Source organism: Hakea prostrata, chromosome 8, assembly GCF_041222555.1.
Source record: "Hakea prostrata isolate BN-2017 chromosome 8, UWA_Hpros_2, whole genome shotgun sequence".
In the NCBI taxonomy this organism is placed as follows: Eukaryota; Viridiplantae; Streptophyta; class Magnoliopsida; order Proteales; family Proteaceae; genus Hakea; species Hakea prostrata.
In genome coordinates, this window is record NC_142607.1 from 13,376,823 (window position 1) to 13,402,017 (window position 25,195).

A 25,195-nucleotide genomic window follows, 5' to 3' on the forward strand; every position below is an offset into this window, starting at 1 on the left:
CCTGGATCTTTGCCTCAATTTGCTGTTCGATTTTTTCAGAGCTGTCGATGTGGTGAGGGCGATCTCTTTCTTATTCGAGTTAACATGATCCTTCATCATGCTTATCGTTATTTAAGTGAAATCAGGAGGCCATCAAAAGAAGAAACGAAGAAGGTTTCGTTCTCTTCAGTTTGTTCGTTCTCAATCAAGTAAAGGAAAGAATCGTGATAATAGGTCAGAGTTGCAGAGATAAGGATGGGAATGCTCCTTGTGACTCGTAGGTTCTACTCATATGCTTATAAATCGATGAAGTAAGCAACAAGTGAGAGAATGGTCGAGTAAGAGAGCCATCTTCTTCTCTTTGCATTAAAGTCTCTTGTTTGTTTGCATTTGACTTCAAGATTTAAAATCAACCCAGGAGTTTTCTGTCAAGACTTCTTCCTATCTAGACATCTAGTTATGATGGAGAAGGCATGGATCCAACAATGGTGAGTTGAAAAAGAACTATAATGGTGAGGTGGGTTGGGCGGAAATTTTAGAAACATGTCTTGCATCCCAAGCAAGGCTGACCTTTGGTGCGACGGTTGTCTTTTTATTTTTTCTTGGGCAAGGCGACGATTGTCTTGCCGTTCCCATGAAGGCATTGTTTTCGAATGATCCATAAAGGCATGACCTGATCTGTTCCTTATCCTTTAAATGCTACCTCCCTCAGCTTGCAAGGACCTAGCTCCTGTAGTTGCAGGGTGCCAACTTGGGACTTCCAAGTACTCTCTCTCTCTCTCTCTTGCACTTGAAGTGGTGATGACGATGGGAGAAACTGTGTTCAATTCAATTTTGGTATTATGTATTTTGGTTGTATTGTGGTTGGGGTGGAAGGTGTTAGATTGGGTATGGTGGAAACCTAAGAAGCTGGAGAGGCTTCTCAAGGAACAACGTATCAAAATCACTCCTTACAAGCCACTGGTGGGGGACCTGAAAGAGCTAATGCAGTTGTTCTTCGAAGCTCAGTCCAAGCCCATGAACCTATCCCATGATATTGCTCCACGTGTCTTTACCTTTCATCTTCAAACCATACAGAAATATGGTATGTTAAACCTCCAATTTTTCAGTCTCTTTGATGGTCTTCTAAGCCCTGAAATTTTTTCTAGTTTATATGTTGAATTGCTGATGCTTTGAGACATGAAAATACAGGTAAAAACTCTGCCTTTTGGTTTGGAACAAATCCAAGATTGTATATAATGGATCCTAATCTTATAAAGGACATTATGAGCAGCAAGTTTGGTGACTTTGAGAGGATCCCTGGAAATCGACACTTTCGGCTGTTTTTGAGTGGACTCGTAACCTATGATGGTGAGAAATGGGTCAAACATAGGAGGATCATAAACCCTGCTTTTCATATGGAAAAACTAAAGGTTCTTTTCTATATCTTGGCATTTACTTATAATCCCTCTGAACGTAAATATAATGAAATAGTTGCATTTTTTTTTGGGATAGAAAGGTCCTTATCTTTCTTAACCACTTCTCTGGGGTCAACTTAGGTCTAACATTGTCTTTATGAGTTCCATTAATATGTATCTAATCACTCTTCTATTACTTACCAGTTCTTCTAGTGCCAGCCAGTTTGGCTTACCACTAATTCTTTAGTTTCTTCAATTTAGATTAAATTGATCAGTACTTTAAACAGACATCAAGAGGCCTCCATTGAACATGACCACCCCGAAGATCACGTATCATTACAAGTTTTGTGCTAGATTTTCCTTATTGTTGTGATTCTAATAGATGTATCTTCTTCTTTTTTAACTGTTAAAGGAAATGTTGTCAGCATTTTTTACAAGTTCTAGTGAGATGGTTACCAAATGGGAGAAGTTGGCATCCGAAGGGCCTTGTGAATTGGACATTTGGCCAGAATTCCAAAATTTAACTGGGGATGTCATCTCTAAGGCAGCATTTGGTAGCTCGTACGAAGAAGGTAAACAAATATTTAAATTACAAGATGAACAAGGGGAGCTCTTCATCCAGTCCTTTCAGACTGCATTTATCCCTGGTTTTAGGTACAAGTCATCGTTCTTATCCCTTTTCCTATTGAACTTCACAAACAGAACCAATATTCATTATGTGTGCCAACAGTTTTTTCACACCCAAATAAAAGGTTATGAAATTAAAGAATTTTCTTACTTGCCCTTAACAATCTTATTGTATACAGTTTTTTGCCAACGAAAAGGAACAGAAGAATGAAAGAAATCAATAGAGAAGTGCGATCCCTTTTAATGGGCATCATCAACAAAAGACAGAAGACTATGAAGGTTTCAGCAGACAACAACAATGACTTGTTGGGCTTGTTACTTGAATCCAATGAAAACGAAATTCAAGAAAATAAAAAGAAGGATGCTGGGATGACCGTTGAAGACATCATCCGAGAATGTAAATTATTCTATTTTGCACGGCAAGAAACCACATCTGTTCTTCTTGTTTGGACAATGATCATATTAAGTATGCATTCAGAATGGCAAGTGCGTGCAAGGGAAGAAGTCTTACAAGTCTTTGGGAAAAATAAACCGAATTTTGAAGGACTAAATCACCTCAAAATTGTAAGGACTTGCTTTCCAACCCATCTCAGATACACATGTATATAGTCTATTAAACTTGGAACACAGTTTTTTTTTTTTTTTTAACTAAATTTTGTATCCTTCTTGTTTCTGCATTGCAGGTTACAATGATTTTTAATGAGGTTCTTAGATTATATCCACCAGTGACATTTCTTCAGCGACGCACATACAAGAACATAAAACTAGGAGACTATCTCTGCCCCCTGGGATAGAGTTAATGTTACCAATAATCCTTCTTCACCATGATCATGACATATGGGGTGAAGATGCACACGAATTCAAACCAGAAAGATTTGCAGAGGGAGTCTCAAAGGCCACAAAGAATCAAGTCTCATTTTTTCCATTTGGTTGGGGCCCTCAAATATGCATTGGACAGCAATTTGCAATGATGGAAGCAAATATGGCTTTGGCAATGATTCTCCAACGATTTAGTTTTGAACTCTCTCCATCCTATGCTCATGCTCCTACCACTGTAATAACCCTTCATCCACAACATGGTGCTCAAATCATATTGCATAAACTGTAACTCATCTTCATGTTCATCAGTTTTTTATGATTTATTTTACTATGTGTGAAGCCTTGAGGTTTTGACATGTAAAAAAGAGTCTATGAGTGTATACCTGCCAATGAAATTTAGTTCCTTGTGAATTGTCACATAGCAGCTGTTTTTGAAGTGACTGCATGATCAAGGTTCTTGCCGACCCAAACTTCCCTTTTCTTCGATATAGATATATAAAGCTTTAGCTTCTTTATACTCCTGGCTCCTTCTCCACTGGAATTCGCAAAATCTTCATATTACCCTTCGGTTCTACGTTTCATTCTCCAGTTCTCTACTTCTCCACTAAAATTTCGAATTGCCCACATTACCCCTCTCTCCCATTACCTCCTATGATTCTCTAGTCTCTATCCCTACGGCTCTCAATAGTTTTTGGAGAAGTAGCTTATGAATTCTGGGAAAGCACACGCACTTTATCTCAAAAACCTACACCAAGAATTGATACCTGTATCAACTCTGCATCAATTTGCTGTTCGATTTCTAGTGCTGTTGATGAGGTGATGTGATCAATGTTTAAAGTATAAGTATGTATCATATCGTATCGGTATCGCGAGCCTGCGATACAATACAGGCCGATACGTATCTAAACTTTTATTTTTCCAAATTGTCTCTTGGGTCTCTCAATTTACCGGCCAATACGTAGTGATACAATGCAATACACACCGATATATAGCAATATGATGCATACCCATAAATATATTTTCAGCTTAAAAGAGGGAAAAAGCCTAGTCTCGTTACGAGCTGTAGATTCTTGCATCTTATTATTTGTGACAAGTTCACCCATTGACACTGAATCTTATACATGAAGAGAAATTTCCTGAATTTGCACATCCCCAAAAGTTAGGAGAATTTACTGTTCAGAGTGAAGAATGTGTTACGTCGAAGAGAACAACTTTCAAACCTTTCAGGACTTGGAGTCTTGGACATACACTAGAAGATGCATTTGACATTAATTTGAGCAAAGATGTGAGGTGAAACCTTGAATCTTTAAAGGCATGAACTACTTTAGGGCAATTTGTAAACCATGTGACCAGGCAAGAGAATGGATTGGACATACAACCTCTCAATTGAAAGATGATTTTTTATTCTTATGATCATTTTCTTCTTTTTCAAGATAGAGTTTTTTTATTTTTTATTTAAATTATGTTACTTTCATATGTATTTTGATAAGTTCTATTCTTTTATTCAAACATGATACGAACCAAAAACTCTTTTAAAATCGTTTGACCGATATATTGCCAAATACTCTAAACCTCTAAAACCTTGAAAGTGACATCTTCCTTAATGGAGGTAATGTTACCCTTTCGTTATTTATGTGAAAATTTAGGAGAATAACCCATTAAAAACAAAAAGTGGAAAGGGTTTCGTTCTGTTCAGTTTGTTCTTTAAGCTTCTTGTCGTACTTCTGGTTCCGATCAAGTAAAGGAAAGAATCGTGATACTAGGTAGGAGTTGCAGAGAAAGGATGAGAATGCTCCTTGTGGCGTTCCCCCTCACGTTTTCCTCATATGCTTGTTAATCGGCGGAGGAAATAAGCACAAAGTGAGACAATGGTCAAGCAAGAAAGCCATCTTCTTCTCTTTGTATTAAATTCTCTTGCTTGTTTGCATTTGATTTCAAATCTTGAAATCAATCCCAATCCACGTCCATGTCAAGGACCCCAACAATGGTGAGCTGACAAAGAACTATAGCGGGTTAGGGGGGTTGGGCAGAAATTTTAGAAACATGTCTTGGTGCAATGGTTGACTTTTTTTTTCTTCTTGGGGGCAAGGTGACACTTGCCTTCCCCACGAAGGAATTGTTTTCGACTTGAACCATAAAGGTATGACTACATCTGCTCTTTATCCTTTAAAAGGCCCTAGCTACCTCTCTCTTCTTGCAGGTATATAGCTCCTGTAGTTGCAGAGTTCCAACTTGGGACTTCCAAGTATTCTCTCTTTCTTGTGCTTGAAGTAGAGATGATGGTGGGAGAAAATGGGTTCAATTCAATTATGGTATTATGTATTTTGGTTGTATTGTGGTTGGGGTGGAAAGTGTTAGATTCGATATGGTGGAAACCCAAGAAGCTGGAGAGGCTTCTCAAGGAACAAGGTATCAAAATCACTCCTTACAAGCCACTGCTGGGGGACATGAAAGAGTCCATGGAGATGTTCTACGAAGCTCAGTCCAAACCCATGAACCTGTCCCATGATATTATTCCACGTGTCTTGCCTTTTCATCTTAGAACAATACAGAAATATGGTATGTTTTACCTGCTATTTTCACTCTCTCTGTGGTCTTCTAAGCCCTGATTTTTTCCCCCTTTCTGTTTTATATATTAACTGTTGATGATCTGAGATATGAAATTACAGGTAAAAACTCTGCCTTTTGGTTTGGAACAAATCCAAGATTGTATATAATGGATCCTAACCTTATAAAGGACATTATGAGCAGCAAGTTTGGTGACTTTGAGAGGATCCGTGGAAATCGATACTTTCGACTGTTTTTGGGTGGACTCGTAACCTATAATGGTGATAAATGGATCAAACACAGGAGGATTATAAACCCTGCTTTTCATATGGATAAACTGAAGGTTCATTTCTATATCTTTGGCAGTTCCTTCTAAGCCCTTTAAATGTATATAATGAAATAGTTACATCTTTTTTTGGATAAAAGGATCTTTGCTTTTCAGGTTAAAGCTATACATATCTTTCTTAACCACTTTCTTGGGTCAATTTAGGTCTACTTTTGTCTTTATGAGTTCCATTAATATGTGTCTTATCACTCTTCTATTACTCACCACTTCTCCTGGTGCCAGCCAGTTTAGGCTTGATTATGTATTGTTACTAGTTTTGTGCTAAATTTTCCATATTATTGTGATCTTAATAGATGTATCTTCATCTTTTTGAACTGTTAAAGGGAATGCTGCCAGCATTTTATACAAGTTCTGATGAGATGGTCACCAAATGGGAGAAGTTGGCATCCGTAGGGTCTTGTGAATTAGACGTTTGGCCGGAATTCCAAAATTTAACTGGGGATGTCATCTCTAAGGCAGCATTTGGTAGCTCGTACGAAGAAGGTAAACAAATATTTAAATTACAAGATGAACAAGGCAAGCTCTTCATCCAGTCCATTCAGACTGCATTCATCCCTGGTTTTAGGTACAATTCATCTTTCTTGTCTCCTTTCCTATTCTCCTTTCCTATTGAACATTACAAACAAAACTCAATATTCATTTTCAATAGCTTCATATGTGTGGCAACAGATTTTAGATACTTAGCTTCTTCTGAGAAAAAAAAATGCAATTGTTCACCAAGTATAACATTGTTACTCATAAATCAACATCATATAGTTGAGATGATAGTGAGTTCAGGCTGTCACATATTTTTGGATTTATTCACTTTCATACCCAGATAAAAAGTGATGAAATTAAAGAATTTTCTTACTTGCCCTTTGACAATCTTGTTGTATACAGTTTTTTGCCAACAAAAAGGAACAGAAGAATGAAAGAAATTAATAGAGAAATACAATCCCTTTTAATGGGCATCATCAACAAAAGACAGAAGACTATGAAGGTTTCAGCAGACAACAACAATGACTTGTTGGGCTTGTTACTTGAATCCAATGAAAACGAAATTCAAGAAAATAAAAAGAAGGATGCTGGGATGTCCATTGAGGACATCATCCAAGAATGCAAATTATTCTACTTTGCAGGGCAAGAAACCACATCTGTTCTTCTTGTTTGGACGTTGGTCGTATTAAGTATGCATTCAGAATGGCAAGTGCATGCAAGGGAAGAAGTCTTACAAGTCTTTGGAAAGAAGAAACCGAATTTTGAAGGACTAAATCACCTCAAAATTGTAAGGACTTGCTTTCTAACCAATCTTAGATACTCAGGTATAGAGTCTATTAAACTTAGAACACTCTTGTCTTTTTACTAACTTGTATCCTCCTTTTTTCTGCACTGCAGGTTACCATGATTTTTAATGAGGTTCTTAGGTTATATCCGCCATTTTTATTTTTTGCTAGAGGCACATCCAAGAACACAAAACTAGGAGAAATTTCTCTTACCCCTGGCGTAGAGTTAATGTTACCAATAATCCTTCTTCATCATGATCATGACATATGGGGTGAAGATGCAGAAGAATTCAAACCACAAAGATTTGCAGAGGGAATCTCAAAGGCCACAAAGAATCAAATCTCATTTTGCCCATTTGGTTGGGGCCCTCAAATATGCATTGGACAGCAATTTGCAATGATGGAAGCAAAGATGGCTTTAACAATGATTCTACAACGATTTAGTTTTGAACTCTCTCCATCCTACACTCATGCTCCTACCATTGTAGCAACTCTTCATCCACAACATGGTGCTCAAATCATATTACATAAACTGTAAAATCATCTGCATAATCATCATTTTTTGATGATTTATTGTTAGAAACTTTCATGTGAGTTGTTTTGACAGTTAGTGTTATGTTTAATGTGTTAATCCCCTTATGCATACAGTTATTTTGTAAGAAGAAATGTGTATCAAAGTGGTCAAGCAATACGTTAAGAAATAAGAAAATTTCTTATAAACCAGAAGGTATTGTAATTTTTAGAGGATTTGAGGATCTTGTCGGGCTGGACTAAGGTTAGGTGTCCAAAAATCTAGCTTCGGATATGTGGAGAAATTGTTGGGGACCTCGTTAGATTGTGCTGAGATTGCTTTAGGTCTACTCTAGATCCAGACTTGAACTAGAGTACTTGCTAGCGAAGGTATAAGGAAATATTAGTCACATCGTATTCATAGGTCCAGACTTTTTGAGAGCAACGACAAGCAGACAGTAATAGACAGTTTGAGTTCACTATTTGGGGGCCGGAGTTATTTTGGTCATTCCATTGTTCAATATGCGGATAATATTAGGGGCGTACCCAGTGCCGAAGCTCACACACTGTGGGGTTTGGGGAAAGGACTTTTTAGGTGGCCTTACCCCTAGAATTAAAAATCTATAATTGAACTGAAGAATAACAAATGATAAATTGGATAACTCAATGAGTGCCCCAAATTTTCCAAAAGAAAATCAAAAAGGGTTTTGAATAACCACCCTTCCCATCAATTCTCATCCTAATCCCTTTGCGCAACTTTAACCCTCCTTCCCACTCCTCCCTACTGAAAGCTTTTGGAGAAGTAGCACATAAAATTCAGGGAAAGTGTTTACCAAAAAAAAAAAAAAAATCAGGGAAAGCACACTCATTTTATTTCGAAAACCTACACAAGGAATTGATACCTGGGTTTCTGCATAAATTTGATGTTCGACTTCTCCAGAGCTGTAGATGTGGTGAGGGCGACCTCTTAATTTCTTATTCGAGGTAACATGACCATCTCACGCATCGTTATTTTTGTGAATTTAGGAGAATAGTAACCCATTAAAAGCAAGAAGTGGAAAAGGTTTGGTTCTCTTCAGTTTGTTCTTAAGCTTCTGGATTTCAATCTAAGGAAAGGAAAGAATCGTGATATTAGGTTGGAGTTACAGAGAAAAGGCCTTTGCCCCCTGCGTTTTTCTCATATGCTTGTAAATCGATGGAATAAAGTACAAAGTGAGAGAATGGTCGAGCAAGAAAGTCCCTCTCCTCATCTTCTATCTTTGCATTAAATTCTCTTGTGTGTTTGCGTTTGAAATCAACCCAGCAGTTCTCTATCTATTTATGATGAACACATGGATACACCTCCATGTGAAGGACCCAACAATGGTGACCTGAAGAACCATAGTGAGTGAAGGGGATTCGGCGGAAATTCTAGAAACATGTCTTGCATCCCAAGTAAGGCTTATGTGTTGACAATAGAATGCTGCCGGCCACGCTTGGGTAAGTAAAACGGCCAACAAGTTGAGATTTTGTTGTGATGGTTGACTTGCCTTGCCCATAAAGGCATTGTTTTCGAGTTTGACCCATAAAGGCATGACTTGATCCGTTTATCCTTTGAATGCTAGCTTCTGTAGTTGCAGGCTTCCAATTTGTGACTTCCTAGTATTGTCTCTCTCTCTCTCTCTCTCTCTCTCTCTCTCTCTCTCTCTCTCTCTCTCTCTCTCTCTCTCTCGTGCTAGAAGTGATGATGATGGTGGGAGAAACTGGGTTTAATTCAATTTTGGTATTATGGGTTTTGGTTGTATTGTGGTTGGGGTGGAAAGTGTTAGATTGGGCATGGTGGAAACCCAAGAAGCTGGAGAGGCTTCTCAAGGAACAAGGTATCAAAATTACTCCTTACAAGCCAGTGGTGGGGGACCTGAAAGAGGCCATTAAGATGTTCTATGAAGCTCAGTCCAAGCCCATGAACCTGTCCCATGATATTGTCCCACGTGTCCTTCCTTTTCATCTTCAAACCATACAGAAATATGGTATGTATTAACTCCTATTTCACTCTCTTTGATTGTCTTCTAAGCCCTGAAGTTTTTTGCTGTCACATATATATATTAATTGTTGATGATTTGAGATGAAAATGCAGGTAAGAACTCTGCATTTTGGTTTGGAACAAATCCAAGATTGTATATATTGGATCCTAACCTTATAAAGGACATTACCAGCAGCAAGTTTGGTGACTTTGCAAAGATCCGTGGAAATCGATTCTTTCAACTGTTTTTGAGTGGACTCGTAACCTATGAGGGTGAGAAATGGGTCAAACATAGGAAGATCATTAACCCTGCTTTTCATATGGAAAAACTAAAGGTTCTTTTCTTTATCTTTGGCATTTCCTTCTAATCCCTTTAAATGCTTATGATGAAAATTTTCATTTTTTGGATAAAAGGATCTTCTCTTTCAAGATCAAAGCTATAGATATCTGTAATCACCACTTCTCCTGGGGTCAATTTAGGTCTGCTTTTGTCTCTATAAGTTCCATTAAAATGTATGTAATCAATCTTCTATTATTCACTTCTGCTAGGGCCGGCCAGTTTAGGTTTACCACTAATTCTTTAGTGTCTTCAATTTGGATTAAATCGATCAGTACTCTAATCAGAGCATCAAGAGGTTTCCATTGAACATGAGCACCCCAGATTGCATATTGTTATAAGTTTTTTGCTAGCTTTTTCATATTATGGTAATGCTGATAGATGTATCTTCTTCTTTTTTGTTAACTGTTAAAGGGAATGTTATCAGCATTTTATACTAGTTCTAATGAGATGGTCACCAAATGGGAGAAGTTGGCATCCGAAGGGTCTTGTGAATTGGATGTTTGGCCAGAACTCCAAAGTTTAACTGGGGATGTCATCTCTAAGGCAGCCTTTGGTAGCTCGTACGAGGAAGGTAAACGAATATTTAAATTACAAGATGAACAAGGCGAACTCTTAATCCAGTCGTTTCAGACTTCATTCATCCCTGGTTTTAGGTACAATTCATCTTTCTTGTCTCTTTTCCTATTGAACATTACAAACAACAAACCAATATTCATTTTCGATAGCTTCATATGTGTGACAGCAGTTTTTCACACCCATATAAATGGGGATGAATTAAAGAATTTTCTTACTTGCCCCTAACAACCTTGTTATATACAGTTTTTTGCCAACGAAAAGGAACAACAGAATGAAAGAAATCAATAGAGAAGTGCGATCCCTGTTAATGGACATCATCAACAAAAGACAGAAGACTATGAAGGCTGCAGCAGCCAACAACAATGACTTGTTGGGCCTGTTACTTGAATCCAACGAAAGTGAAATTCAAGAAAATAATAAGAAGGATGCTGGGATGACCATTGAAGACATCATCCGAGAATGTAAACTATTCTACTTTGCAGGGCAAGAAACCACATCTATTCTTCTTGTTTGGACAATGGTCATATTAAGTATGCATTCAGAATGGCAAGTGCGTGCAAGGGAAGAAGTCTTACAAGTCTTTGGAAAAAACAAACCAAATTTTGAAGGACTAAATCACCTCAAAATTGTAAGGACTTGTTTTTCCAACCAATCTTAGATACATATGTATAGAGTCTGTTAAACTTAGAACACAGATTATTTTTTTTCCGTCACTAAACTTAGTATCCTTCTTATTTCTGCATTGCAGGTTACAATGATTTTTAATGAGGTTCTCAGGTTATATCCGCCGGTGTTATTTCTTGATCGATGTACATACAAGAATGTAAAACTAGGAGAAATATCTCTTCCCCCTGGGGTAGAGTTAATGTTACCAGTAGTCCTTCTTCACCATGATCATGACATATGGGGTAAAGATGCAGATGAATTCAAACCGGAAAGATTTGCAGAGGGAGTCTCAAAGGCCACAAAGAATCAAGTCTCATATTTTCCATTTGGTTGGGGTCCTCGAATATGCATCGGACAGCAATTTGCAATGATGGAAGCAAAGATGGCTTTGTCAATGATTCTACAACGATTTAGTTTCGAACTCTCTCCATCGTACACTCATGCTCCTACCATGGTAACAACTCTTCATCCACAACATGGTGCTCAAATCATATTGCATAAACTGTAAGATCATCTTCATGATCATTGATGAGTTACTGTACTATGTATGAAGCCTGATAAGGCAAGAATTTGACATGTAAGAAATAAGAATGAGACTATGAGTGTATACCTGACAATGAAATGTAGTTATGAACAGCAGTTCTTGTTTTTAAAGTGGCTGCATAACAAAGGTTCTTGTCATGGGTCATGGCCCTGGTGTGTAAAACCGAACTTCCCTTCACTTCAAATATATAAAGCTTTAGCTTCCTCTTACCCAAAAAAAAAATCACTAGTTTCTAAAAAATAAATATTAAAAAAAAAATCTTTCAATTGAATTTTGAATTTTCTTACACATAAGATAATGAGTTTTTTAATGCACCTCTTGATTTTGGAGTTAATATTTGTGAACTTGACAAAGGTTTGCTACGATTGACACTGTATATTTGCTGTTAACAATTGTGGGGAGATTACCATTTTACCTTCTATTAATAAATAGGTTTAAGAACAAATTACATATACATCTTCTGAATTTACAAATTATTACATTTACACCCCAGGAATTTAAATGGAAGGGGGAGTACCCGATGAAGCGTCGTCTTTTTCTTCACCCAAGATATAATTAGTAGAATCATATATGGTACTCTCACCATTTTAAGGATTGCTCAAACGGCAATGACCAAAGCCACTTAATGAAGAGCTCATGAATTCTACGTGATCAGTCTTTGTCCATCAAAGTATGGGAACTTCATTCTTGTGCTAATTTCTTATCGACTTACTTGGAGTCACCGGGTGAGATTAAATCGAATTATAGTGACTAGGCTCTTACCAAATTTATTTGGAATGATACTTAATGGCAAAGTTTACTACAAGATGTAATTCTTTTAGTTCTTTTCGAGCAAATTGCACGAGCACCCAAAATAGAGGCCTTAAAGCACTGACACCCCCTTTTTTTTTTTTTTTTTTTTTCTAGTTTGCCAACCCCAGTTTATATAAACCGGTGTTCGACCCGCGTCGCACACTTGGCTGTGGTGGGTGAGTCTCCCAGCAGGGATTTTTTGCATTCACAAAGATTCGATACCGGAACCTTGCTTAAGCGGACCAAGCTACTTAACAGTTACCACTAACAACCCACTTTATGTTGGAAAAACACAAACATCCCCCAAATTGGATTTTTATTGCCACATTAATCTAATTTAACACTGAAAACAGTTAAATCACTGTTTATTTTCTTTTAATTCTGAAAATATCCTAATCAAAATATGAAGGAAAAAAATAAACAGTGATTTAACAGTTTTCAATGACAAATTGGACTAATATGTCAAATGAAAATCCAATTTTAAAATGTCTATATTTTTAAAACATAAAGTAGGGTGTTAGTGCTTTATGGCCTCTATTTTAGGATACATGTGCAATTTGTTCTTTATTTTTTCCTCTTTTAGGTGTAGAGGTGTATTATTATTTTATACATTAATATACAATGCTTAATGGCGAAGTATACTATAGGATGTAATTCTTTTATCATTTTTCTTCTTTTAAGTGTTTTATTATTTTATATATTAATATACGATGCTTAATGGCAAAGTCTACTACCAGATGTAATTCTTTTATTTCTTCTTTCAGTGTATTATTATTTTATATAATAATATACGATTCTTAATGGCAAAGTCTACTACATGAAAATGATATAGTTGTGGAGCTGGTAGGCTCATAGCAACCAGTAGTTATTGGGGAAAGTAAATTTGTTTAGAAGATTTTTATTTTTTTTTTATTATTCTTCAAACTAGGGTTTTCTGGTGGGATAGGAATGGTGGGAGTTTCAATCAAAGGCATAATTTAGTAAATTTGAAATTTGAAGAACCTTGAATATAAAAATAAAATAATAATTATAACTATAGTTCACCTTTTTAATATAAATCGTTGGATCAAAATGGACATACATTGTACAATCTTTAACATATACACGATAATGGTATTTTAGTTAGGAAAATTATGATGCATCCTTTAGTTAATTTTTTTTAATACCACAAAAGAGGCAAATGCAAAGTATCATTTTTTTTCTTTCTTCAGTTTAGAAATAACTTTGATAGGGGTTGAAATAAAAATTATCCCCTTGGAGTTGTTGCAATTGAGTGATGCCATTTGCAGGCCTCGAAATGGCAATTGAGTCTGGATCACCTTGTCATGCTCCCCTGATACTTTCTTATCATACAATTGAAAGTCGGACCCACAGGAGATTCTCTGGTGGGTCCCACTACTATTATGGGATTGAAAAATCTCAGGTTGCATGACAGTTGACTATCATTGCAGGCATGATCGCATGGTTCTTGACTTTCTGTAGCCTTTTATGCAGTCAAATCCGTCAGCAATGTGACAGAGATGATTAAATTAATGCTTCCTCATTACCCTTACGTACCATTCTGCTCCTAGCTCTTCCTATAAATGCCTCCACTTCCTTCCTCTCTCAAGGATTTCTGTGGCTGTGCTGTTCTTCTCTTTCTGTTTCTCTCTTGTAAGTGTTCTGTGCATGAAAGAAGTGATGATGGGTCTCTTGAATTCTTCTGTGAAAGAAATGGTGGGGCAAACTGGGTTCATTTCAATGGGGATGCTGTGCATTTCATTGGTTGTGGTTCCATGGTGGGGATGGAAGTTTTTCAATTGGGTATGGTTGAAACCCAAGAAGATGGAGAAGCTTCTCAGGGAACAAGGCATCAAAATCACTCCATACAAATTATTGTTAGGTGATATGAAAGAGTACATGAAGCTGGCATGAAGCTAAATCCAAGCCCATGAACCTATGCCATGATATTGTTCCTCGTGTGTTGCCCTTTGATCTTCAAACCATACACAAATACGGTATGTTTCTATCTCTGATTTTCTGTAAATTGAGGACTTTTCACAAGCACTTGTGAAACAGCAATCATGAACATTGTATTGGAACAAAAGCGTGAGTAATTTCTTTATGGGCCCGTTTGGTTACATGAATCTGGAAATTTCAAATATCTAGAAATTTCAAATTTATGGAGTCATAATTCATAAAATAATTGTTTGGTTAACTTGAATCTATGGAATGAAATCTGTGGATTTATGCTGAAAAACTGTTTATTTTTATGAATGCACCAATGTTTAGTGCTTTTATAATAGGATTTCACCCCATATCCATAATATTTATAGATTCACGTTTTTAGTGTAAAAAGATGAATCTCTAGATTTCATGAATCCAAGGATTTTCACAACCAAAAGGGTATAAATCTCGCATTCATGTAACAAAACAGGCCCTAAAAGTATTTAATGCTTCAAATTGTGCAACATTTGCACAAGGGTTCATAATGTGTTTTCACTCGATCAGTTAATCACTAACCATTAAATTTTAAACGTTCCAACATTTTCCCTGCATATGCATGGAATTTTTTTTTTTTAAATTTCTTCATATAGGCAAAAAGAGGACTAGTTAATTAACCGTTTGAGAGTTGAAATTTGAAACTGCAGGTAAAGTCTCTGGCTTTTGGTTTTCAACAATTCCAAGATTGTATATAATGGATCCTAAGCTCATAAGGGAAATTATGAGCAACAAGTTTGGTCACTTTGAAAAGATCAAACCTGATTCTATTCCACTGGCAAAGTATTTTATAAGAGGAGTTGCTACTTATGAAGGTGAGAAATGGGTTAAACACAGAAAGATTATAAACCCTGCCTTCCATGTGGAAAAGCTAAAGCGAATGTCATCAGCATTTTATACGAGTTCTAGTGAGATGGTCAGCAAATGGGAGGAACTGATGGCATCAAAAGGATCATGTGAATTGGATGTGTGGCCAGAACTCCAAAATCTAACTGGGGATGTCATCTCTAGAGCAGCATTCGGTAGCTCCTATGAAGAAGGTAAACGAATATTCAAATTGCAAGATGAGCAAGCTGAGCTCTTAATGAAATCTTTTCCAATGGCACTCATCCCTGGATTCAGGTACTACAACCCTTCTCATCATTTTAAAATTTTTATATGGATCTACATATTTTGGTGGACGACTCGAATGACCTAATTTGGGAGAGAAATCGATCTGTGATCAAAGCAGATGGCTTGAGTCGACAGATTGACCTAACTCTATGGGTCAACTCATTAACTTGATTAAAATCTATGATTGTGTACGAATTGAGATTTTTCGCCTATAGGATTTTGAGTGAGAGTTAGTGTAATCCCATTGATTGAAAAGTCTCCATTCATTTCTTGTTCTATATAGTAGAAAGTTCTTATTCTTCGCCCGTGGTCGAAACACACCATATTGGTGTTTGAATTACATTAGATCTCAGTATTCTTTTGTTTTAGTTGTATTTCAATTCGTGATTTCTTTGGTGTTCATTCTACAAAAATTATTTGTGCTCCGCTTAATTACCTTGGCTAATGTCAATTATTACATATACAGTTTGCTGCCAATAAAAAGGCACAGAAGAATAAAAGAAATTTATAGAGAAGTGCGAGAAATTTTACTGGGCATCATCAACAAAAGGCAGGAAGCTATGAAAGTTGCAGAAGCCAACAATGATGATCTCTTAGGCTTGTTACTTGAATCCAACAATAATGAGATTCAAAACAAGAATAATGGGATGACCATTGAAGATGTCATCCAGGAATGCAAATTGTTCTACTTTGCAGGGCAAGAAACCACATCTGTTCTTCTTGTTTGGACGATGATTGTATTAAGCATGCATCAAGAATGGCAAATCCGTGCTAGGGAAGAAGTCTTGAAAGTCTTTGGAAAGAACAAACCAGATTCTGATGGATTGAACCACCTCAAAATTGTAAGATATGCTTCCCCTGATTGCCTTAGATGCAGATCAAGTTTCTTAATTAATTTCTAAATTTTGATTCTCTTGTTATTCCTGAATGCAGGTTACTATGATTTTGTATGAAGTTCTTCGATTATATCCACCTGTGTTAAATCTTGATCGACGCACATACAAGAACATAAAACTGGGAGAAATATCTCTTCCCCCTGAAGTAACTCTGATATTACCTATGGCCCTTCTTCACCATGATCAAGAAGTATGGGGTGAAGATGCTAAAGAATTCAAACCAGAGAGATTTGCAGAAGGAATTTCAAAAGCTACCCAGAATCAAGTTTCATTTTTCCCATTTGGTTGGGGCCCTCGAATCTGCATTGGGCAACAATTTGCTCTGATGGAAGCAAAGATGGCATTAACAATGATTTTACAGCGATTCACGTTTGAGCTTTCTCCATCCTACACTCATGCTCCTACCACTTTAGTAGCTCTTTATCCACAGCATGGTGCTCAAATCATATTACACAGATTGTAGAATCATTTCTACCCAAAAAAAAATATTGTAGAATCATAAAATATAATCACTATTTCTTGGTGATCCATCATTAGAATCTTAAGTTGTAACTTATTTAATTTGATGGTTTGATGAGTAAACGGCACTTACCTTCCCTCTTATTTGATCAAATAACAGACAGACCCTTTTAGAGGTAATTGGTTTATTTGGACTTTAAGCCCGAGAGACAAGATCTAATGCTCAAATATTATTTTTAATTTGAAAAGAGCTGAAACGATTTGACAACAGATTGTAACGTTATCAGAACCGATCCCATCTGATCCCAAATCTTTAGTCCAAACCGAACCCTAACCGCATCAATTTGAAACCAAAATTTTACTAATCGTCCACATTTAGGGTTGATATTTTCAACCTGGAACTAGCTTGAACTAAACCATTTGCACTCCTATATATATGATCCATGCAAGTAATAATCCAAAAATTTTCATATCCTAAGTTTAATTAGTGTTTAGAGATAAACTCTCCCCTATATGTCAAAAAAGAAGTGCAATCGAAAGTAGGGACATTGAACACAATCCTCTACACTACAAATAGAAATGTCACAACTCATCATTACCATTTATGCTTGAAAATGGATAAAATATATCTGTTTTTCGGTAGACAATGAAGATACGAAAAATTTTGGGATGTAAAAAGATGAAGAAAGCGGTGGTGGATTTATTGTCATTTCAGACTATGTTTGAAAAAATTAAAAATGCATCCTATGATTCTAAGAAATTTGGTCAGATTATTTGCAGGAAAACATCCTTTGCTATGCACAACACTTCACTATATGCCAAAAATGTGGCTGAGAGAACGAAAAAACTAAACGACCATTGACGATTTTATTTTTTAATCTAAAATCAAACTTTTAATCACAATCTTTTATTTGATATAAATGTGCACTGTAATGCACAGCAAGGAGACGTACAAAACAACTGATTTTTTTTTTTGTTACCTACAATGACAAACAACCAAGGAAGTACAATAATTTGCTTATGGTCCCACAAGGTTGAGAATGTTTTTTCTCTTTTAAGAAGCAGCCAAGCTTGTATAATGGAAAATCTTCAACCTGGAATTGTGATGCCACGACAGTCTTGTAGGTCCAACGAAATTGACTAAATTGCACTTCATTGTCTGAATCAGGATCAGCTTTTTGTTGGGGGAGAACAACATGCTCGCTGATATTTTTGATTCACACACTAGGAGTAGGGTCTATTAAGATTTTTATCTCTGATTTTTTTAATATTTATAAATGAACCCCACCTCTTACTTGCTGTATGGTTCAAAATTTTCAAAGAGCACATTATTTTTCCCTAACATAGAGGTGATGCGAACTCCCATCGTCTGCTAGTAAGATACACCATAAGCATAACAGAGATGCACACATTCCATTCTGCCCCACACCATTGTTAAGCTCCTTATCCTTTAATTAATGCCCCCTCCCCTCCCTCATCTCCCTCAATTAAGGAGCTCCTGTAGTTACACTGTTCTCTCTGTTCTCTCTCTCTCTCTCTGAAGTAAGTGATGATGGGACAGAATGGGTTCAATTTAATTGTGATTTTTGTGTTCTGGTTGTATTGTGGTGGGGATGGAAGGTGTTGGATTGGATATGGTGGAGACCCAAGAAGCTGGAGAGGCTTCTCAAGGAACAAGGTATCAAAATCACTCCTTACAAGCAACTGTTAGGTGACGTGAAAGTGTCCCTGCAGATGTTCCATGAAGCTCGCTCTAAACCCATGAACCTATCTCATGATATTGTTCCTCATGTGTTGCCGTTTCATCTTCAAACTGTACAGAATTTGGGTATGCTTCACTTACAATTTTCACTGCATATATGTTTTTCATCTGGTTACTTATCACGTAACTGATGATCAGAAATGAAATTTGAAACTAAAGGTAAAAACTCTGGGCTTTGGTTTGGAACAATTCCAAGATTATATATTGTGGATCCGAATCTGATTAGGGACATCTTTAACAAGTTTGATCAGTTTCAGAAGATCAAAGGAAATCGCAGCACAGGCTTTTTCTAGGCGGCCTTGCAACCTATGAGGGTGAGAAATGGGCCAAACACAGAAGAATCATAAACCTTGAGTTTCGTATGGAAAAACTCAAGGTTGAATCTATATCTTTGCTTCATATGTAAGCTTTAATTTCCCTTCTATTTTCAGGCTGAGAGATTAATTATCTTCTTCTTCTTTATTGATTCTCAAAGTGAATTTTATCGGCATTCTATACATGTTCTAATGAGATGGTAAGCAAATGGGAGAAATTAATTGCAGTAGAAGGATCTTGTGAATTGGATGTGTGGCCAGAACTCTAAAATTTAACCGGAGATGTCATCTCTAAGGCAGCATTTGGTAGCTCCTATGAAGAAGGTAAACGGATATTCAAATTGCAAGATGAACAAGCAGAGCTCTTCATCCAGTCTTTCCGGACTGCATTCATCCCCGGTTTCAGGTAGATTTTGATTCCATTTCATAACCCACCAAGTGTTGCTACTTCAAAAAACACTAGAAACAGTGTTGTTTGTGTTGAAAGCAGAAATGTTATTTTAGGCTTTTGATAAAACTTGCTTTTGAAAACAAACTTGTTGAGACCAAGGACAATCAACAAAAGATGCCAAGTTGATTCAATATTGCTATTACCATACAATCCATTTAGCCAATTACTCCTTAACGGGTATCTCTAATTCACAAGTCGCCAAAAAAACAATTTAAATTTAGAATGTACTTTTAGTTTTCAAAAGAATCTCCACCATGCGGTATACAAATTATTGGAAGAAGTTGAGTTTCTGCTAGTTATCTTCCTATAAGCTAGTTTAGTAATAAACTTTCCAAAATATAGATTACTTAGATTCCCAAACATCTTGATTCTCACAAAAATGCAAAGTGTGAATCTCAAAAACAACATCACTAGGGATCAACTCTCCCAATGTGTGTTCTAACATAGGCCAATGTTGAACTACCTCGGACAAGCAATAATTCCTTGTGGATGTAGCTAGGGGCATTATTTCCTAACCTGTTCGAGAGAGCCATTGGAGACAAAAGTTTTCTATGGTTGACACCGCATATTTGCTATTAAAGGAGATTACTATTTACCTAAGTTACATATATATCTTCTAAATTTACAAATTATTACATTTACACCCAAGGAATTTAAATGGAAGGGGGAGTACCAAAGGAAGCATCATCTTTTTCTTCATTGAAGATAAATTAGTCAGTATCATATATTGTACTCTCACCATTGAAGGATTACTCAGATGACAATGACCAAAGCCTCTTAGTGAAGAGGTCATGAATTCTACGCAATGAGTCTTTGTCCATCAAAGTATGGGAACTTGATTCTTGTGCTAGTTTCTTAACAAATTACTTGTTGTCACCAGGTGAGATCAACTTGAATTATAGTGACTTGCTAGGGGCTCTTACTCGATTTATTTGGAATGATACTTAATGGCAAAGTCTACTACAGGATGTAATTCTTTTATTTTTTTTTTTGAGCAAATTGCATGAGCACCCCAAAATGGAGGCCTTAAAGAATTGACATCCCACTTTATGTTCGAAAAACACAAACATCTCCCAAATTGGATTTTTATTAGTGATTTTTTTCCTTCATATTTTGATAAGGATATTTTGAAATTGAAAAGAAAAGAAAAAAAATTGGGGGGTGTTTGTATTTTTCAAACATAAAGTGGAGTGTCAGTGCTTTAAGGCCTCCATTTTAGGATATCAGTGTAATTTGTTCTTCTTTTTTTTTTCTTCCTCTTTTGGGTGTATTGTTATTTTATATATTAATATAGGATGCTTAATGGCAAAGTACTATAGGATGTAATTCTTTTATTATTTTTCTTCTTTTAAGTTTTTCATTATTTTATATATTAATATACAATGCTTAATGGCAAAGTCTACTACCTTATGTAATTCTTTTATTTCTTCTTTCAGGTGTATTATTGTTTTATATATTAATATACGATTCTTAATGGCAAAGTCTACTACATGATATACGCGTATATTCTCATAGTCTGGTATTAATAGCAACTGCAAACTAGTAGTTATTGGGGAAAGTAAATTTGTTTAGAAGATTCTTTTTTATATTCTTCAAACTAGGCTTTCTTGTGGGATAGGAATGGTGCGAGATTCAATCAATGGCATAATTTAGTAAATTTGAAATTTGAAGATTCTTGAATATAAAATAAAAAATTATAATTATAACTATAGTTCACATTTTTAATATAACCATTGGATTGAAATGGACATATACATGGTACAATTTTGAATACTACACGATAATGGTATTTTGGTACGATGCGTCCTTAGTTAATAGTTTTTGGATAACACAAGGGAGGCAAATATAAAGCATCATTTATTTTTTTCTTGGTTTAGAAATAACTTCGATAGCTGTCCAAATAAAAATTATCCATCAAAACATTCAATTGCTTCACTGTGACTAGATTAAATTGGCTAATCAAGAAAAACCTAAGAAACCTAAGAAACGTGGTTGCATAATACGGCGTAGTATCTCTATCATTTTGTATATACCCTTGGAATGGAAATAAGGCCTTGGAATTGCTGAAATTGACCCGTGCCATTTGCAGGCCTCGAAATGGCAATTGAGTCTGGATCACCTCGCCATGCTCCCCTTGATACTTTCTAACCATACAATTGTAAGTGGGACCCACATGGGATTCTCTGGTGGGTCCCACTACTATTATGGGATTGAAAAGTCTCAGGTTCCATGACAGTTGACTATCATTGCAGGCATGATCGCATGGTTCTTGATTTTTTGTAGCCTTTTACGCAGTCAAATACGTCATCAATATGACACTGATGATTAAATTAATGCTTCCTCATTAACCTTACCGTTTTGCTCCTAGCTCTTCCTATAAATGCCTCCACTTCCTTCCTCTCTCAAGGATGCTGTTCTTCTCTTTCTGTTTCTCTCTTGTAAGTGTTCTGTGCATGAAAGAAGTGATGATGGGTCTCTTGAATTCTTCTGTGAAAGGAATGGTGGGGCAAACTGGGTTCATTTCAATGGGGATGCTATGCATTTCGTTGTTTGTTTCATGGTGGGGATGGAAGTTTTTCAATTGGATATGGTTGAAACCCAAGAAGAAGGAGAAGCTTCTCAGGGAACAAGGCATCAAAATCACTCCATATAAATTATTGTTAGGTGATCTGAAAGAGTACATGAAGCTGGCCACTGAAGCTAAATCCAAGCCCATGAACCTATGCCATGATATTGTTCCTCGTGTGTTGCCCTTTGATCTTCAAACCATACACAAATACGGTTTCTATGTTTCTATATATCTCTGATTTTCCGTTAATTGAGGACTTTTCACAAGCACTTGTGAGACAGCAATCACGAACATTCTATTGGAACTGAAGTGTAGATAATTTCTTTAAGGTTTTTTTTATTTTTTTATTTTTATGAAAAGATAAAATCTATTAAGTTATTTAACATAATTACATAAATTTGTCTGAAATCCACATGTCCCTGTAACATTAGTCGATGTTTCTATAACGAGCATGGGGAAAGGAACATGCAATAGTTAGTGTTTTATGTTGCCCTTGCAACATCATAATAGTTATTACATTAAGAGGTTACATCCTTCTTGTCGACTTCGGTAAAAGAGATGGTAGAACGAGATGATTGCTCCAAATCTCTCGTATTTCTAGCCCTTTTTCGGTTGCTTTGTCAATGCCTACTTGTAGGCCAAAAAGTGTCGCTTCCAGATCATTTGCTATATTTAATCTTCCAAAATTGATAAACCGGAATGTCCACCTGCATATATGCCCATACTCCATCCCACGTTTCCTATCTGCTTGTTAAATACCCCTGCACACACTAAAACAATATTATTAGTCGGTTGTATATAATAACAACTATTGCCTACAAATTCTCAAGGTAGCTCAATGTGATTTTGTGTAGGAGTTGCTTGAGGGTTAATATTGTTATCAACATTCTGCTGTAGCTTTAAAACTACAATCCAGTGGTTTGTTTTGGAGAGCACCGCCAAAGGGTTGGGTGTTTTTTATGTGAATAATCTAGAGTTTCTCTATTTTCATATAAAATAGTAAGTGATTATTAAAACTGAAAAAACCATATTATGGTTAGCTTATTTTAGTTGTAAGCTTGAGAGAAAGTTATGGCACAAATGCAAAAGACAGGTAATGTTCCAGTCTTCTGTCTTTAGCCCAGTGGTCCCAGTGGTCTTTCTGCATGAATTCTTTTCACCCCAATCACAAGAAATAAAAATATGTCATATAGTCTCATTTTGTTTAGGATACTTAATGCTTCAAATTGTGCAACATGGGTTCATAATGTGTTTTCACTCTTAATATCAATTAATCACTAGCCATTAAGTTTTAAACATTCCAGCATTTTCTTTGCAAATGCATGGACATACACAGGATATTGTGTGGGGGAAATTTCTTTTATTTCTTCATAAGCAAAAGAGTACTAATTAGTTACCCGTTTGAGAGTTGGCAGGTAAAGTCTCTGGCTTCTGGTTTTCAACAATTCCAAGATTATACATAATGGATCCTAAGCTTATAAGGGAAATTATGAGCAACAAGTTTGGTCACTTTGAGAGGATCAAACCTAATTCTATTCCACTGGCAAAGTATTTTATAAGTGGAGTTGCTACTTATGAAGGTGAGAAATGGGCCAAACACAGAAGGATTATAAACCCTGCCTTCCATGTGGAAAAGCTAAAGCGAATGTCATCAGCATTTTATACAAGTTCTAGTGATATGGTCAGCAAATGGGAGGAACTAATGGCATCAGAAGGATCATGTGAATTGGATGTGTGGCCAGAACTCCAAAATTTAACTGGGGATGTCATCTCTAGAGCAGCATTTGGTAGCTCCTATGAAGAAGGTAAACGAATATTCAAATTGCAAGATGAGCAAGCAGAGCTCTTCATCAAATCTTTACAAACTGCATTCATCCCTGGATTCAGGTACTACAACCCTTCTCATCTTTTTAAAAATTGTTCTATGGATCTACATATTTTGGTGGACAACTCAAATGACCTAATTTGGGAGAAGAGATCTATGATCAAAGCAGGTGGCTTGAGTCGACATATTGACCTGACTCTATAGGTCAACTCATTTACCTGATTAAAATCTAAGAGTGTGTACTATATGAGATTTTTTGCCTATAGGGTTTTGAGTGAGAGTTAGTGTAATCCCGTTGATTGAAAAGTCTCCATTCATTTCTTGTTCTATATAGTAGAAAGTTCTTATTCTTCGCCCTTGGTCGAAACACACCTCATTGGTGTTTGAATTAGATTAGATCTCAGTATTCTTTTGTTTTGGTTGTATTTCAATTCGTGATTTCTTTGGTGTTCATTCTACAAAAATTATTTGTGCTCCCTTGATAAACTTGGCTAATGTCAATTATTACATATACAGTTTGCTGCCAATAAAAAGGCACAGAAGAATAAAAGAAATTTATAGAGAAGTGCGAGAAATTTTACTGGGCATCATCAACAAAAGGCAGGAAGCTATGAAAGTTACAGAAGCCAACAATGATGATCTCTTAGGCTTGTTACTTGAATCCAACAATAATGAGATTCAAAACAAAAAGAATGTTGGGATGACCATTGAAGATGTCATCCATGAATGCAAATTGTTTTACTTTGCAGGGCAAGAAACCACATCTGTTCTTCTTGTTTGGACGATGATTGTATTAAGTATGCATCAAGAATGGCAAATCCGTGCTAGGGAAGAAGTCTTGAAAGTCTTTGGAAAGAACAAACCAGATACTGATGGATTAAATCACCTCAAAATTGTAAGATTTGCTTCCCCTGTTTACCTTAGATGCAGATCAAGTTTCTTAATTAATTTCTAAAAATGTTTCATTGTCTTCTTATTCTTGAATGCAGGTTACTATGATTTTGTATGAAGTTCTTCGATTATATCCACCTGTGTTAAATCTTGATCGACGCACATACAAGAACATAAAACTGGGAGAAATATCTCTTCCGCCTGAAGTAACTCTGATATTACCTATAGCCCTTCTTCACCATGATCAAGAAGTATGGGGTGAAGATGCTAAAGAATTCAAACCAGAGAGATTTGCAGAAGGAATTTCAAAAGCCACCCAGAATCAAGTTTCATTTTTCCCATTTGGTTGGGGCCCTCGAATCTGCATTGGGCAACAATTTGCTCTGATGGAAGCAAAGATGGCTTTAACAATGATTTTACAGCGATTCACGTTTGAGCTTTCTCCATCCTACACTCATGCTCCTACCACTATAATAACTCTTCATCCACAGTATGGAGCTCAAATCATATTACACAAATTGTAGAATC

The 25,195-nt window shown here is 36.3% G+C and overlaps 2 protein-coding genes and 3 pseudogenes across 3 annotated transcripts; all 5 read left to right on the forward strand.

Annotated features, from left to right (window-relative positions):
- Nucleotides 1-413: 413 nt before the first annotated feature.
- LOC149007040 (cytochrome P450 CYP72A219-like) lies at nucleotides 414-3,257 on the forward strand (annotated as a pseudogene). Its single transcript, XR_016174978.1, has 5 exons — nucleotides 414-1,063; nucleotides 1,171-1,391; nucleotides 1,789-2,030; nucleotides 2,183-2,567; nucleotides 2,687-3,257. The product of XR_016174978.1 is annotated as a cytochrome P450 CYP72A219-like (transcript).
- A 1,228-nt stretch (nucleotides 3,258-4,485) lies between these two features.
- Nucleotides 4,486-7,739, forward strand: LOC149007041 (cytochrome P450 CYP72A219-like). The gene is made up of 5 exons (XM_089167536.1): nucleotides 4,486-5,381; nucleotides 5,492-5,712; nucleotides 6,039-6,280; nucleotides 6,595-6,979; nucleotides 7,090-7,739. Exons 1-5 carry the CDS (start codon nucleotides 5,099-5,101, stop codon nucleotides 7,513-7,515), a joined length of 1,557 nt encoding a protein of 518 aa, XP_089023662.1. The 5' UTR covers nucleotides 4,486-5,098; the 3' UTR covers nucleotides 7,516-7,739.
- Nucleotides 7,740-8,186: 447 nt separating this feature from the next.
- LOC149007042 (cytochrome P450 CYP72A219-like) lies at nucleotides 8,187-11,804 on the forward strand. Its single transcript, XM_089167537.1, has 5 exons — nucleotides 8,187-9,496; nucleotides 9,604-9,824; nucleotides 10,241-10,482; nucleotides 10,649-11,033; nucleotides 11,154-11,804. The coding sequence occupies exons 1-5, from the start codon at nucleotides 9,211-9,213 to the stop codon at nucleotides 11,577-11,579; spliced, it is 1,560 nt and encodes a 519-aa protein (XP_089023663.1). The 5' UTR covers nucleotides 8,187-9,210; the 3' UTR covers nucleotides 11,580-11,804.
- A 2,316-nt stretch (nucleotides 11,805-14,120) lies between these two features.
- On the forward strand, nucleotides 14,121-16,859 carry LOC149007043 (cytochrome P450 CYP72A219-like; annotated as a pseudogene).
- A 1,530-nt stretch (nucleotides 16,860-18,389) lies between these two features.
- LOC149007044 (cytochrome P450 CYP72A219-like) lies at nucleotides 18,390-25,191 on the forward strand (annotated as a pseudogene).
- Nucleotides 25,192-25,195: the final 4 nt, after the last annotated feature.